The 14,760-nt window shown below is 38.3% G+C and overlaps 1 protein-coding gene across 1 annotated transcript in view; it reads right to left on the reverse strand.

Moving 5' to 3' along the window:
* Nucleotides 1-3,662, reverse strand: part of BET1 (Bet1 golgi vesicular membrane trafficking protein) — an 18,747-nt gene extending 15,085 nt beyond the window's left edge. The window contains exon 1 of the mRNA XM_024132314.3: nucleotides 3,493-3,662. Coding sequence (XP_023988082.1) covers nucleotides 3,493-3,511 — 19 coding nt within the window. The 5' untranslated portion in view covers nucleotides 3,512-3,662. The remainder of the gene's footprint in view (nucleotides 1-3,492) is intronic.
* Between the last annotated feature and the right edge of the window lie 11,098 nt (nucleotides 3,663-14,760).

Genomic DNA, 14,760 nt, shown 5'->3' on the forward strand with positions numbered 1-14,760 from the left:
CTAGAGGGGTGGGATAGGGATGGTGGGAGGGAGGGAGACGCAAGAGGGAAGAGATATGGGAACATATGTATATGTATAACTGATTCACTTTGTTGTAAAGGAGAAACTAACACACTATTGTAAAACAGTTATACTCCAATAAAGATGTTAAAACAAATAAAATAAAAAAATAAAAAAAAAGAGTTAGAGGTTTACAGTGTTGGGGCTTCTGAAGAATAGAGCCCCAAGAGGATGAGATTCCTTGCAAAAAGACTGGGTGAATATATGGATTATGGGGATTCGACTGGACAAGGACTGAAGTAGTGTTAACAGAAGCCTGAGAATATGGAGGAAAGGGATGATACAGAAACTAAAGGTCTCCATAAACTCAAAGAGTGGATGGAGTGGCAGTGAGAGTAACATATGGAAGGGCCAGAAGTAGCAGGCAGCACTGGTTGTTGAAGGAAGGTCAAAGTGTGAATAGAAAGGTCTTTCAAGGCACAGCACAAATCTCACTTTCTCTAAAGAGCAGAACTCTCTCCTTTGAATTCTTACAGCTCTGACTATACGTAATGCTAATATCACACTCTAGACTGCACTACAAGGGCAGAAAGTAAATTTGTTCTGCTCGTGGCTATAGATCCCCCCACAAACATAAACACACAGTAAGGCACACCCAGTAAATACTTGTAAATAAACTAATTAATGAACAGAATCTGAATCCACTGTTATTCAACTTTGAATGTGCCTGCCTTTGTCAGCAGTGGGGTCACAGGCTTCTTTGAGGACAGAGGCAGTGTCTCAACCTTCTTCTATATCCCCTGTACCTAATAAGTCCTTTACATGCAGCAGACACACGATCTCCACCACCACAAAAACCACAACAAAACGCTAAACGAGTATGTTCCTGAGGAGAAGGAGTCGCTTTTCCCATATTTTCCCTCAACTTCTGACACACTATCCACAAAGCTCTCTAAGTGTGCCACTATAAAAGTTAAGGACTCAGGTGACTAGACATAATATTTTCCTCCACTCAATGATTAAAATAATCATTTAAACAATGCATTCTCACCCTATTCATCAATGATACTCTGTGCAAACTCTAATAAGGACCCAAATCCTTACAGAAAAGAAAAATGTCCTCATATTTTATGTGACTAAGGTCCTAGATATATAACGTTTGCCCAATAAGTCATTACTGACTGGATGAATTTAACCACTTGACAACCAAGGAATTCATTTCTAAATTAATGGCTATTTGTCTCACTTCCTTTATTGTTATTTTTGCGTATCTTAATTTTATTTTTAGAGTTCTTCAATACTGTCCCATTTATTAAAAGTGAAATTCTCAGAAGTATTTCAAGGCACATTTCTTCTATTAAAGAGTTAATCTTCCCTCACACCATCATTCACTACCAATATTAATAAATAAATAAATAAATAAATAAAATGTTAGGAGTTGTTATTCTTTTGTGTGACTTACTGCTATAAAAAGTTGTAGGAAAGCTAATGGGTGCCAAAGATGATCCTCAGACTTTGTCCATTAGACAAATGCTACTTTTGGATAGTTTCTATCAATAACTGAACCAAATCACTGAGAGAGACATGTGAAGTGTGGAAGCTTCTCCACATGACTACCTACTGATTGATGATCCCAGGTTTAAAGTTCCAGGTCAATACACACTGACACTTAAAAAAAAAAAGCTCTTGTCACATCATGTCACATCACACCAACGTAAATTACAGCAATTGATACATCACCTTTCCTCCTCTCAACTACAGGGGAGCTTAAAAACAAACAAACAAAAAAACACTCTATTCTAGAGATTCTAATTTAATTAGTCTGGGCTGCAGTCAGGGCATCAAAGCCCTAAAAGCTCTCCAGGTGATTCTAATGTACAGTCAGGGCTCAGAACCATCATTTCTCTAGTCCCTTTCCTGCAATTTATCATGGCACACTGCTGCACAAAAACATTCAAAGGGGCCAAAAGACCTACCAATGAGATCCAAATTCCTTGGCCTAGCACTCAAAAGGTCTACACAATGTGGTTGGTTCTGGTTCTATGTCTCCTACTTCAACCAAACTGGCTTAATTAACATAATCCTTTAAAACACATCATTCATAATTCTAGATTCCAGCCCTACAACTATTTCTGGGGGGAAAGGGTCATCCTTCCAACTGGAAATTACCTCTCCTACACTTCATTATTTAAGCTTTAGTTCAAGTTCCTGTGTCTCCACAAAGTACCAAGTGCTCTATCTGTGAAATCCCCGAGACATTCACTACCTATAGAACTTATTTGGTATTTGGTTGTATAGCTACCGCCTTGTACTATAATTAAGCTTTGTACATATTTCTACTCCTCAACTAGATTGGAAGCTTTGGGGAACACAAGCAGAGCTACAAACGACTGTATACCTAGAGCTTACTCAAGTACACAATAAATGTTTGCTGTCATTAGTAATGATAAAAAGGAAAAACATTTAGGCATATAAAACTAACCTTGTTCAAAAAGAGTTATATTTTTCTCTATAATTTATTCGGCCAACTTTCCTTCTATGATCCAAGTATTCACAAAAACTACATTTTTCAAAAGCTGTTTCTCATACTACAATTTACTAATGAATGTACATGCCTAGAGTTACTGGCAACTTTCACTAACTTTAAATACCTGACACTTTTGAAAACTTTTTTTTTCTTTTTCCATCTTATAAGAACTGAAAGAGGTAACATTATCTTTTTTCAATATTTCATATATTTTCTCAGGTATATTGTACACTGATTTAGCAGGTTTTTTTCTTTTTCCCAATTATCTCTTAATAGTTTCAGAACCAGAAAACGCTGTTTTAACGGCTCTGTGTTGTAACAGCCCATTATAAGTCCTTGTGCCTAATTTGTTCCTGCTGCTTGGTGAACCTGCTTCCTAAGCTAAAAGGTCAAGAACAAATGCTAAGTCACCAAGCATTACCACATTCTACCGTCTTACCAGTGGAACAAGGCTCAGATAAGAACTGTTCTGGATAAAATGGCCTTTAACAGTAATGATACGTACGTTTACCTTTGTAACTCACTGTAACCAGGCTAATATGATTATTCTTAGTGTGCTTTGCATGCAACACTCACTCCTCAAACTTCGCTTCTGAAGAAACTAACATCAGGTCCAATAAAGAGAAACCGAAGACAGCAATTTCCATAATCACGCCCAGACCGTCAATAACACTAAAAGATTCATCACTGAGGTGGCACCTGTACATACCTCACCTCCAGTCCTCCACTACTCTCTCTAAACCTACCATCCATACCTGGGACTGAACTAAACATAAGGAACGCCCCAGGATCTCGGACAAATGGTGTGTTTCCACTTGGCACCGCCTCCAAAGACCCCTCCATACACCCTGCTCTCTGGTTCAGATTCCAGTGACATGAAACAGATCCGATTTCCTTCCGCGTCCCGTCGCCCAGCACGGCCAGTTGTAGGGCCCCCGAACTTAGAATCTCAGCCCTCTTCTTACCCAGGCCTGCACGCCTCATCCTGCCAGAGGAGCGGGGGAAAGGCGGGCGGAGGGGTGGGTAGGAAGAGGCCAGGGGTCACCCGGACCGCGTCCTCAGTACCGGGGCCCGGCGAAACACCAACTTCTTCCCCTAAAGCGCCACGACATCAGGGTAGTCTAAACGTGGCGCTGGCTGATGGCGTCACCCAAGGCGCTCCTCGGCGCCCTGCGAGGCGGCTTGAAAGACATTCTGGGAAATGTAGTTCGCCGCCGAGGCCGGGAGCGTGGTAGGGCGTGGGGTGAACCAGGCTGGAGGAGAGGGCGGGGCCTCCGGCAAAGGGGCGCGCACTGCCTCGGCTCTGACTGCGGGCCTGGGACTACGGATCTCAGCTTGTGGCCTGGCTCTTTCTCTCAACTGTCGGCCCCCGAGTTTAACGCTATACATCTGTCCCTCCCAGACCATGAGAGGATGGTTGACTTCTCTTTTCAGATTCTGCCTCTCACTTCCTCTCACCTCGAGTTAGTTCAGGTAAAGTCAAAGAAAACTTTATCCAAGTTTCTGATCTCACACATAAGTAATCTGAGACCCATAGACGGGAAGGAAGAGTGTAACCCATCGGTGCCGAGTCACCACCAGTGGTGTAGAGAAAACCAGGCCCCTTGCACTAGGGCTGCTGCTCGGATTAAAACAGTGGATAAAAGTTAACAGGGTCTCCTCGGAGGCACTGAAGACTTCGTTCCCTGTTTCCGAGTTTGTTGCGTTTCTAGAAAGAACCACGGCCATTAGTTGTTAAAGGCTCGAGGGACCCCCTAAACTTCCTCCTACTTAGACCTTTTTTACTTACACAAAGGATACTGAAATACTGTTTACACAGGGTAATGTGCCAATTTAAGAGGGGTGCTGGCGGGGGTGGAGTGGTACTGGAATCGGGATTACTCCTAGAATTTCATTTTATCTCACAGGATTATCGTGAGGATTAAATGAAATAACTTAAAAAAAAAAAAAAGTCTGAGGGCCTCCCTGGTGGCGCAGTGGTTGTGGTTGAGAGTCCGCCTGCCGATGCAGGGGACACGGGTTCGTGCCCTGGTCCGGGAAGATCCCACATGCCGCGGAGCGGCTGGGCCCGTGCGCCATGGCCGCTGAGCCTGCGCGTATGGAGCCTGTGCTCCCCAACGGGAGAGGCCACAACAGTGAAAAAAACTCTGATACACAGTAGATGCTCAAAAACCACTGGATGCTTGCTGTTTTGTCGTCGCTGCTGTATGACAGTGGGATAATCTCCATACTATAGATTTCTGAGAATGCAATGTCTGATCATTTAGTGTTCCCTCATAGTGTCTCAATATGAACATTGACTATAGTAGTGGCAGAATAATTCTCTTCTCTAAGGTCGTTTTTGTAAAATACACACACCCACACAAAACAATTTTTAATAAAAGTTATTAACCTGGGAAATAAGCTTAATCCAATAGCGTTTTGAGAGGAAAACAGTATTCATAAAAAGAAACAACCATTCTCTGAAAACATGAGAATTAAATGAAGATTTTATCAGTAACAATTATTGCAAATAAACACTGACGTTTCAATAAGAGATATGATGGCATTTTATCTTACAATCTGTGACAGTTCTTTTGTAAGAAGTACATGTGTTCTATAAGCAAAACATGTCAGACATGCTTAAAGAAGGCTTTCTCATATTAATGTAATTTTTTTTTTTTTTTTGGTATGCGGGCCTCTCACTGCTGCGGCCTCTCGCGTTGCGGAGCACAGGCTCCGGACGCGCAGGCCCAGCGGCCATGGCTCACGCGCCCAGCCGCTCGGCCCAGCGGCCATGGCTCACGCGCCCAGCCGCTCCGCGGCACGTGGGATCCTCCCGGACCGGGGCACGAACCCGTGTCCCCCGCATCAGCAGGCGGACCCCCAACCACTGCGCCACCAGGGAAGCCCAAAGTAATTTTTTAAATCTAATGTTGAGTTTACCAAAACATCATTTAAATTACATATGTACTTATCCTCTTATAAACTACTTCCCCTACATGGTAGGGAGATATAATAATAAAATATAAAAGGGATAAAAAATAAAGTAATAAAGGGTACCAAGAATATAACTCAAAACAGGCAAAGCTGGTTTGTATTGAGCTTGTGACCCAAAAATCCAAATAGTTGCTTATCGCTTCTGTTGCCAGTCTCAAGTTAGGATAATCCCATCTGAGAAGATTTTGCATGCAAAAGATGAAGCGGAAAAGATGGATTTAATACACAGAAAAATAGTTATTCAATGGGACCACAGTTGACATAGAGACTAGAGGGAGTTCTCTTCACTTTTATCATTTTCTATTTTTCTTTTCCTTTTTGATAAAATCCCTAACTCTTCTTACTGAATGAAGACCAATAAAATTCTTAGAGATGAAGAGTATTTCGAACTTTTTTTCAATTCTCATAGGATAATTTTATAGAAAACATCTAATCTTCGGGGTCTCTAGGAAATGAATGACGAAAAATGACAATTAGCCTTTACTACTATTTCCTGTAGTAATTACAGAAACAATATGAGCAGGAAATGTCTGAATCGTGGTGCAAAATTGGAAACTTTCTTTTTCAAAACTGGCTAAGTCAACATTAACAAAATTTCCAATCATGAAACAAATTCAGTGTATCAAGCATAATATTTGAACTGTGAGAAAATGTAAACTAAAATCCAATAGTTCTTGACTTACAAACAGGATATGGAACAAAAGTTAGTTTGTCAGTTATTTGGCACTTAAAGCACATTTCTCCTGGGAACTGGATTGATGGTAAGGTTCCCAACCCAGGCCAATAGTGTAGCTGCTGTGCTTCCTATGTTGGCCAAAGTCTGTGTAATCCATAGTATAGCTGAAATATACTATACATTCTCAGTGAAAACCAGTAGAAAAAAGTAACTTTACTTTTCATGATAAAGTGATGTCATTAAAAAAGGAATTTTTAAATGAAAAAATTTAAAAATTATTTTGGTTATTCTTGTTTGAGAAGGAATTCGTTTTACTTAATAGTTGAGAATGCAAAAAAAAATTTCAAGGAGTTTTCAAAGAGCCACCAACTTGATCTTCCCTTTCCATAATTCAAGAATATTTCTAGCACCTATGTAATGCTTCTCAGCTTTAGTTAGTAAAAATGAGGCACACAATTCCAACTGAAAAGTCTTCAGCAGAGCCAGCTGTGTGATCTGTGGGACCCAAGGCAAAATGAGAATGTAATACCCCTCATTCAAAAAGCAGGAAAAAAAGTGCAATCAAGATAGTAAAAAAGTTTTTTCTTTTGTTGAGATCTTTCCCCACCAACTTGTCATGGTGATTTATTTGCCATTTTATGTCCTTCTATTAAAGAAAAATAAAATTTTAAATTATTGGCATGAATTTTACCCTTTAGATTGTTCAGTTTTAAATGCAAGCATGAGAGTATTTAACTCATATGAGAAATCACCAAAATCACACAGTTCGAATTTCATAGCTCATACATGAACATGTATAATATTTTGTAGAAACACTGCAAAAAACTAACTCAACTGTTTTTATCCCAATCTTGATGTGTGCCAGGTCTTGATATTCTACCAAAACTTGGTCTTCATCTTATTGGTGAGTTAGGAGGGACTGAAAAGTAAAGTAATTATGGTTGCCCTATCTTTTCCTTTCCTTCGATGTCATCATTTTAAATATAACTGCCTAATACAAGGAAGTAAGATGAGTAAGGAAGAATATAAGTTTCCTTGGATGTTTTCTTCTTTCTGCAGAAGAACTTCTGGTTCATGTGGTCTTTCAGGGCTGTCAGTGCTCACACCTATTCAGTCACAGACTTAAAACACTTACCTTGTACTCACTTTGAGTTTTGCAGAACTTCCATGCATTATGTGTCCACTGGAATTTTGTGCTTATGGAACATCACAAATGTTACATGTGAATGGGGTGGCAATAATAAACATGCATATTGCCATCTCCTCTGCTCATATGCATTCTCCACAGTTCCATTAGACTTCATTTACAAAACACAAATTCAAAGATAAAATGAAGAATTTCAAAACAGTGAGTGCAGAGCATTAAGCCAAGCAGGATATTCTTCTAGCCAAGAGACCTATGCAACTGCAAAGATTGCAAACTGGTGAACTTGGCCCTGGGCTGCAGAGAGAAATCTTCCAAGGTAATGGGGACATAGTTGGTAGAGAAAAAGAAAGAAAGTGAGTGAATACAGAGGACATATATATCCACAGAGAGAGACTGATCAAGGTGAAATAACTGAGAGGTGAAATTCTCAGGGAGACAAGAAAATAGAGCATGCAGGTGCTGCCCCAAGCAAAAGGAAAGAAGAAGGAAGGGAAGAGGTTGTCAGTGCACCGTTTGCCCAAACCACCCACCAAGTTGGTCTCGGTAAGTGGTTAATGAACCATAGATGAGTGAAATTCTTGTGACTTGGCATGTATAAGCAGCAGAAAAATTTTTCTCAAGGCAGGCATGATCCCAGAAAACCTGAATGATAGGGTGTGATTGCAGGGATAAGGCTTTTACTTGTGTTTAACTCCAAGATGTTTCACTCTTCCAGCAATTCGGATGTATTACTTAGACCTCATTCTGGGAAATGACTCCTTCCTTAAAGTCAGTGAATCAGTAGCTTTGATTTTTTTTTTTTTTCCTGAATATCTGGACCCATAGCAGAGCTAAATTTCAAACAGCATTTTGCATAGGCTGCCCTTTTAATATTCCAATTTTAGACAGATTTTTGACATTTATAAAACATTGTTTTAGGTTAAAGATGATAGGTTTAATTTCCATTGCTTAGAAAATATTGGTGTTGTATGTTTTAAAAGGCTCTGCATTATGACTCAATGTTAGAAACCAGAATATCTAACTTACAAATTGTTTTAAAAGGTATTTTTTAATGAACAGTAAAGTTAACAATGAGTAAAGTTGGCATAATGTTATATTTCTTGCAAGTCTTTTTGTTTTTTGCATTTTGGGACAAGTAGGAAGACAGAATTTCAAGGTGGACATCGTGGATTACAGTTGCACAAAGTAGAGCCTGGCTTCTTTGTGGAAAGCCCAGATGCAGCTGATTTTGTCCCTCTGGGGCTATGTGGTATCTTCTCTCAGCACCTCTCACCTACTTTACTCTTCTCTTTGAACACTGGATTCCTATAACTGTTCCGGAATGAAAGCCTCGGCCCCATGTCTCTTTGACCTTCCAGTTTGATCCGTGTAGCAAACCGTTTCCCAGTATGAGTTTTCTGGAAGAGAATTCCGATTGGTCAAACATGGATAAGGGGTCCATCCCTGGTTGGTCCAAGCAGCTGATGCTGAGTGATAGGGATTCCAGAACTTTGGGCAGAGCAGAGTCTCTAAGTGGATGCAGGGGTAGGGGAAAAAGTTATTTCTTAGTACATTAAAGCATGTATGTGGTTTGAGTCCTTGCATAAAAGCTCTTGATCTCTGCTCTGAGCCATAAACAGATTTCATGCAATAGCTTAGGGCTCTGTGTTCACTCCCATCACTGAGGCCTTTATCACTATCATAAACCGGCCGTGAAAGTTATGGTTAGTTAGTTAGGGCAATGATTTGTATTCCTAACCCAGGTGTGTTTGGCCACGTGCCTTTACTCTTGTTTATTTTATTTTATTGAATTCTCTTTATTGGGGTTAGAAGACCATCTTCTCTTGGGAGGCAAGGATTAAGACCTGATCTTGTTTGAAGCAGGTCTTTATGGGAGACGCTAGGAATTTGATTTCTTCTTTTGCCCCAGTACTTCCCCCCTGTTAAAAATTCTCTATAAATAGGGCCTCAAGGTCAAAAACATAATATGAGCAATAACTATTAGCAAGGAGTTATGTGGAAATAAGAACTCTTACAGAGAAAATAAGGAAAATTGATTTCATAGGAGCAGGGGAGAGAGAATTTGCCTTCACAGCCTCAGCACTCAAACTGTAGTAGAGGGTTGATAGGGCACTTCTGGGCACTTAGCATGCATGCCTATTCTAGGATAGCGTGAATTTTTATAGCTCAATTAGAAAGCTTTGAAAAGATTTTTTAAAGTGTTTTTAAATGATAATGTGTTACATAAATATTCACGGTTATGCAGTCCTCGGAAATCTGGACCACTTAGAACTTTCTTCCATTAAATAATGACTTTCTTTTTTTTTTTTTTTTTTTTTGGCATACAGGTGCCATCCATTAGAGGGATAGTGACCAATGACATCCATTACACACGGCCATGAATATTTATCTAGTGCCTTATCCCTGTACCAGAGAGAATAGGAAAAGAGTTATGAAGAGGCTTTTCTTCCACACCAGATGACCAGTGTCCTTCCTCAGCTCAACCGAAGAAATTAAGTGGAAGAAGAAATTAAGCCTCACCTTCAGGTGAGGCTTCATACCCCACTAATATTCTGCTGGGTGAGGGTTAACTTAACTTGTGAAAGAAAGTACGTGACAGATTCTAATGCTAGTGGAATAATGGAGTAGTTTGCCAAGGTCTATTGATACAACTCTTTATCTAGAAGGCCTTAAGACAAGGTTAGTTCACAATTTTGCTTAGTATCTGTGTGACTTAAGAGTTACTCACAGGCAGCCCTCTGAAGAATTGTCAGTCTCTATACCAGTACTGTCCTTTCCCCGCTACTCCAAAACCAGCCGAGCTTACGCAGATGACACCACAATTGTAACTCAGTGAATGGATGTGAGAGAATTGGGACAGACAGTGAGTAGCCAGCCATGTGTCATTTACCCGCAGACGTTACTGACATCCTATTCTGTCACTCTAGGCCTGGCCCCTTTCTTTATTTCCAGTAACTTATTTCTACCATTCTTTTGAGCATTTCTGTTTGGATATCCTGCAATTATCTCAAACTCAGTCATTATCGTCCCAAAAGCAGTTTGCCTGTCTTATTTTCTACCCTTGTTAATGATATGATTAAGCCTCAAAACCTCTGAGTCACTATGACCTTTCCCCACTTTGCCAACACCATCAACCCAGTGGCCAAGTCCTCTTGAAGTGTCTTTTTGATTTGCCCCTTTCTTTCCATTTCAAAACTAACAATATTATTAAAAGTTTCAAACACGTCAAATCTTGCTGGGGCTTCTTAATTTCCTTGCTTTCAGGTCTACTCCCCTCAAACACACCAGATTAAAATTTCCAGAACTGTAATCTTGTCTTATCACTATTTAATTAAGTTAATTAATTTATTTTCTGGTTGCACCACGCAGCTTGTGGGATCTTAGTTCCATGACCAGGGATTGAACCTGGGCCCCCTGTGGTGGAAGCACGGAGTCATAACCACTGGACCACCTGGGGATTCCCATCTTACCACTATTTAATGGCATTTGATGAATTCTGCAGGATTTATTGGGGGGGGGGGTGAAGAGTTATATTTTCATTTCCCTGAAGTCATCTGGAGACGCCCCGAAGATGGTGTCTGTGTATGGTCTTCAGTAGTCAAAGTTTTGAGGAAAAATTTAGTGGACATCTGAATCTTTCTTGCACTCTAAATTATTAGTGTTTTGTCATTCACATTTATATCTATACTTTAACTGTAATTAGTTTCGTGTATGGTATGAGATAGTAATCAAGTTGCATTTTTTTTCCTGTATGGATACCCAATTTTTCCATTATCATTATTATTAATACTGTTCTTTTCTCATCTCCCCCAGTTCTTTCTCATGAACCAAGTACCTCTACATTTGTTGCCTTTTTATAAGCTCTCTGTTTATTCCATTGGTCTATTCTTTTATCCTTGCTTCAGCAACACACTCTCTTAAATAGCTTAATAATGACTTAGTAAAACAAGTCCTCCTACAATGCTCTTCTTCATTGAGAATGTCTTAACTAAGACCCATTTGTGTTTCCATATAAGTTTTAGAAAAAGCTTGTCAAATTTCACTTAAAAAAAATCCTATTGCTATTTTGACTGGGCTTGCATTGCAGTAGGGGAACAATGATGTCTTTACAACCTGGAGTTTTCCAATTCTTAAACACAATGTATTTCTCTAATTCTATTGGGTTTCCTCGACTTCTCACAATAATGTTCTATAGTTTTCTGTGTAGAGGTCTTGCAAAATTTTTGCTAGATGTATCACTATGTATTGATATTTTTGATGTTATTATGAACAGTATCTTTCTTAAGAATTTCTTCTAACTGTTGCTAGTATATAAAAATGAAATAAAAGTAAATTCTGATAGATTATCCACTGATTCAAGCAAGTTGTCTATAAAACGTGGATAATTTTATTTCTTCATTTACAATCCCTAATTCTTTTTCTTTTTCTATTTTTTTCTTTATTGCACTGGTTAGGATCTCCAGCACAGTGTTGAACTTATGTCCAAAGTCAAGGTGATAATGTTATAATACTTTCAGTATTATAACATTACATATAAATGTTTTCATAGATACTTTTTATAAATACTTTGTCAGATTCAAGAAGTTTATGTTCCTAGTTTGCCAAGACGGTTTTTTTAAGAATCATTAATGGTTATAGGATTTTATCATATTCTATTTCTGAATCTTTTGAGATGACCAGCTTTTAAATTTTTCTTTTAATGTGGTGAACTAAATTAATTTTTAAATGTTAAACCAACTCTGCATTCCCAGAATGAACTCAATTTGATCATGATATAGTATTCTTTTTTCATATACTATTTACTTTGATTTGACAATATTTGTTAAAAATTTATATATCTTTATTCATGAGAGAAACTTGCCTGTAATTTTCCTTCCTTGTAATGACTTGTCAGGTTTTAGAGTCAAGGTTATGCTAGCCTAATTCCTTACATAATTGGAAGAATTCATTGGTGAAGTCATTGCGATCTGATGATTTTTCACCTATTTTCTTGAAAATATTCTTTAAGAGTTACTAATGTATGGGTTCAATACCTGAATCACCTGTGGGTCTGTTTATATTGTCTTTTTTCTCTTTGATTTTAGTCATAGGTCTTGTTTCTTAGCATCTCTATTAACTCTTAATTGAATTGTAGAAAATATGTAATGTCACTTGATAAAATTGTAAATGTTTTTTACTGGGAAAAAAGCACACAAATTCAGCATTTTCCATCTTAGTATATGGTATGATGCATTTTCTGGTTTGTTCAATGCTTTTAAAGAACAAAATGAATTCTGCTTTGAAAAATGCATGGGCCTGAAGCATCAAAGATTTAGGTAAACAGATGAGAGTCTCAGTAAAAATTATAGTGGAATGAGTTAGTATAAAGACAGAGCATACCTATATATTATACATTTGAAAAGTAAAAGACCCATAAAATTGAAATCTGTACAGGTAAAATAAAACTGTTCTCAAACTGATGCACCACAAGTTTCTGAACTGGTTCTGTTACAAAAAGAATGGAGTGAAATTAGCAAGCTTTGCTTAAACTTTTAAAATCTAAATATAATAGAAATCCAGACCTTAAAAATGTATTTATTTTCTCTACCTTATGGTGAGTCTAACAGTTCTTTTAGGGACTAATTATGAAATGTTTCAAATAAATACAAAATAGAGAAACCTCTTTCATGAATATCCTTAAGGAAAAAGCATAGAGCAAAAGTAGTTATTTTTTTTCCCACATGCCCCGCAGGATTTAGTTCACTTTTTTTTTTTTAACATCTTTATTGGAGTTAGTTCACTTTTATAGAACATAGTTTTTATGTTTATCTAAACGCCCAGCTATTTTAAGCTGTATTTGACATGCATGGATACTCTTAATTTCTGTGTGTGTCAGAGAAGGGGGCAGGATTCTATTTCAGACCAGAGAATTTGTATTGATGCCACTAATGAACTTAAATTTTAAATTGGACCCTTACTTTTTGCACACACACTCACACAATTTAATTATAATATGCTGTCCACAAGCTGAAATACAATAGGATGGAAATACAATGAAAGAAAGGGTGTATGCTCTTTTTGCTGCACCCTCCATTTCCAGAATCTCACATTATATTTCTTAAAAACCCATTTTGCTCAAGAAATAAAGTTTATTTACCAAGATATAATTAGAAATTAATTTTTTTTCAAAAACACCTTCTACAAGCAGACTTATTCCCTTCTTATTTGTTGGAAGTAGGAAAAGTTTTAGCTTCTATGGCTTTTTCCCCTCTAGATTTTTTCTAAAAAATTTAAATGGAAAGTATTTGTAGAACTTAACAAAAATAAGTTTTTTGAAACTAAAAATGTGATTTAAAAACAAGGAAGTTAGCACATTTAGTGTTAAGGACAGAGAGCAAGTATGGAGCATGGAAAATTGAGAAGTAGAATGTATTTTTGCCCCCAGTTATATAGCAACATTAAAATAAAGGAATGGGACTATATTTTCATATCAAATACCTAAACCAATTGCTTGTTTTACAATTTGTTTTTAAATGGCAATAATAAATTCTTCGTTTGTAAAAATTCCAATTTATAACCGGATCCAAGTCAAACGTGAACCACCAACTATTCCAGAATTGTAGGATCTCCATGGCCCACAGGAGATAAAAAGGAAGAAAGAAAACCTTTTTTCTAACAATCCACAGAGGCTGCTTAACTCATGGCAGGACAAGCAAATCATGTCCTCTGAATGAATAAATAATAAATAAATAAATAAATAAAAGCAACCTTACATCTCCAAAGCAGTTAGCCAGCATTCTTTCAGTGAAACCAAAAGATAAGGGAGGAGAAGGGGAAGTAGTGAATCATTCTGGGTTCCCTGTAACCAGTTTATCACTCTGGTCATAAACAGGTGCAGAGAGCTATCAAGTGGAATTACCAGATATTATTTTTTTAGGAGATTTAATTTCGTTCTGGTAGGCAGTTATATCTGGTTAAGCTGTTTTATTTTTGATCTGCCCTTACCTCTTGGAGCATAGCTCCTTCAGGCTCTCATTCCTCCTGGGCCTGAGCCATTCCTCCCTGGTGAACTCAAAATTCAGTCTTCCTGGAACCATCCAATCACTGCATCCTTTGCTTAAAGGTTTAGCCTTTCAGAAGCTGCTTTCCGCATGGTTTCTCAAAGCCTCTCACAACACTTGCACTGGTTCGGGGTCAGCAAATGCATTGAAGGTAGGTTATCTATAGAAGGGCGGGCTTCCTTTTCTGCAGTCCCCTCTTTTTCTGGGATCTCGATCCTTCAAGTCCTGGTTGTCTTGGAGGCTCTGAACTTCATTTCTATCTCCCCAGCCCAACGAGAAGAGTGTTGCGAGCTCTGGGTCACCACTTTCTGCTCAGTCTCCATGCTCCTATGCAATGAATCAGAAAGTAATTTGCAAAGAAAAAGAAAGTTTGATTTAACTTCATAAAACT

Source organism: Physeter macrocephalus, chromosome 5 (genome assembly GCF_002837175.3).
Source record: "Physeter macrocephalus isolate SW-GA chromosome 5, ASM283717v5, whole genome shotgun sequence".
Taxonomy (NCBI): Eukaryota; Metazoa; Chordata; class Mammalia; order Artiodactyla; family Physeteridae; genus Physeter; species Physeter macrocephalus.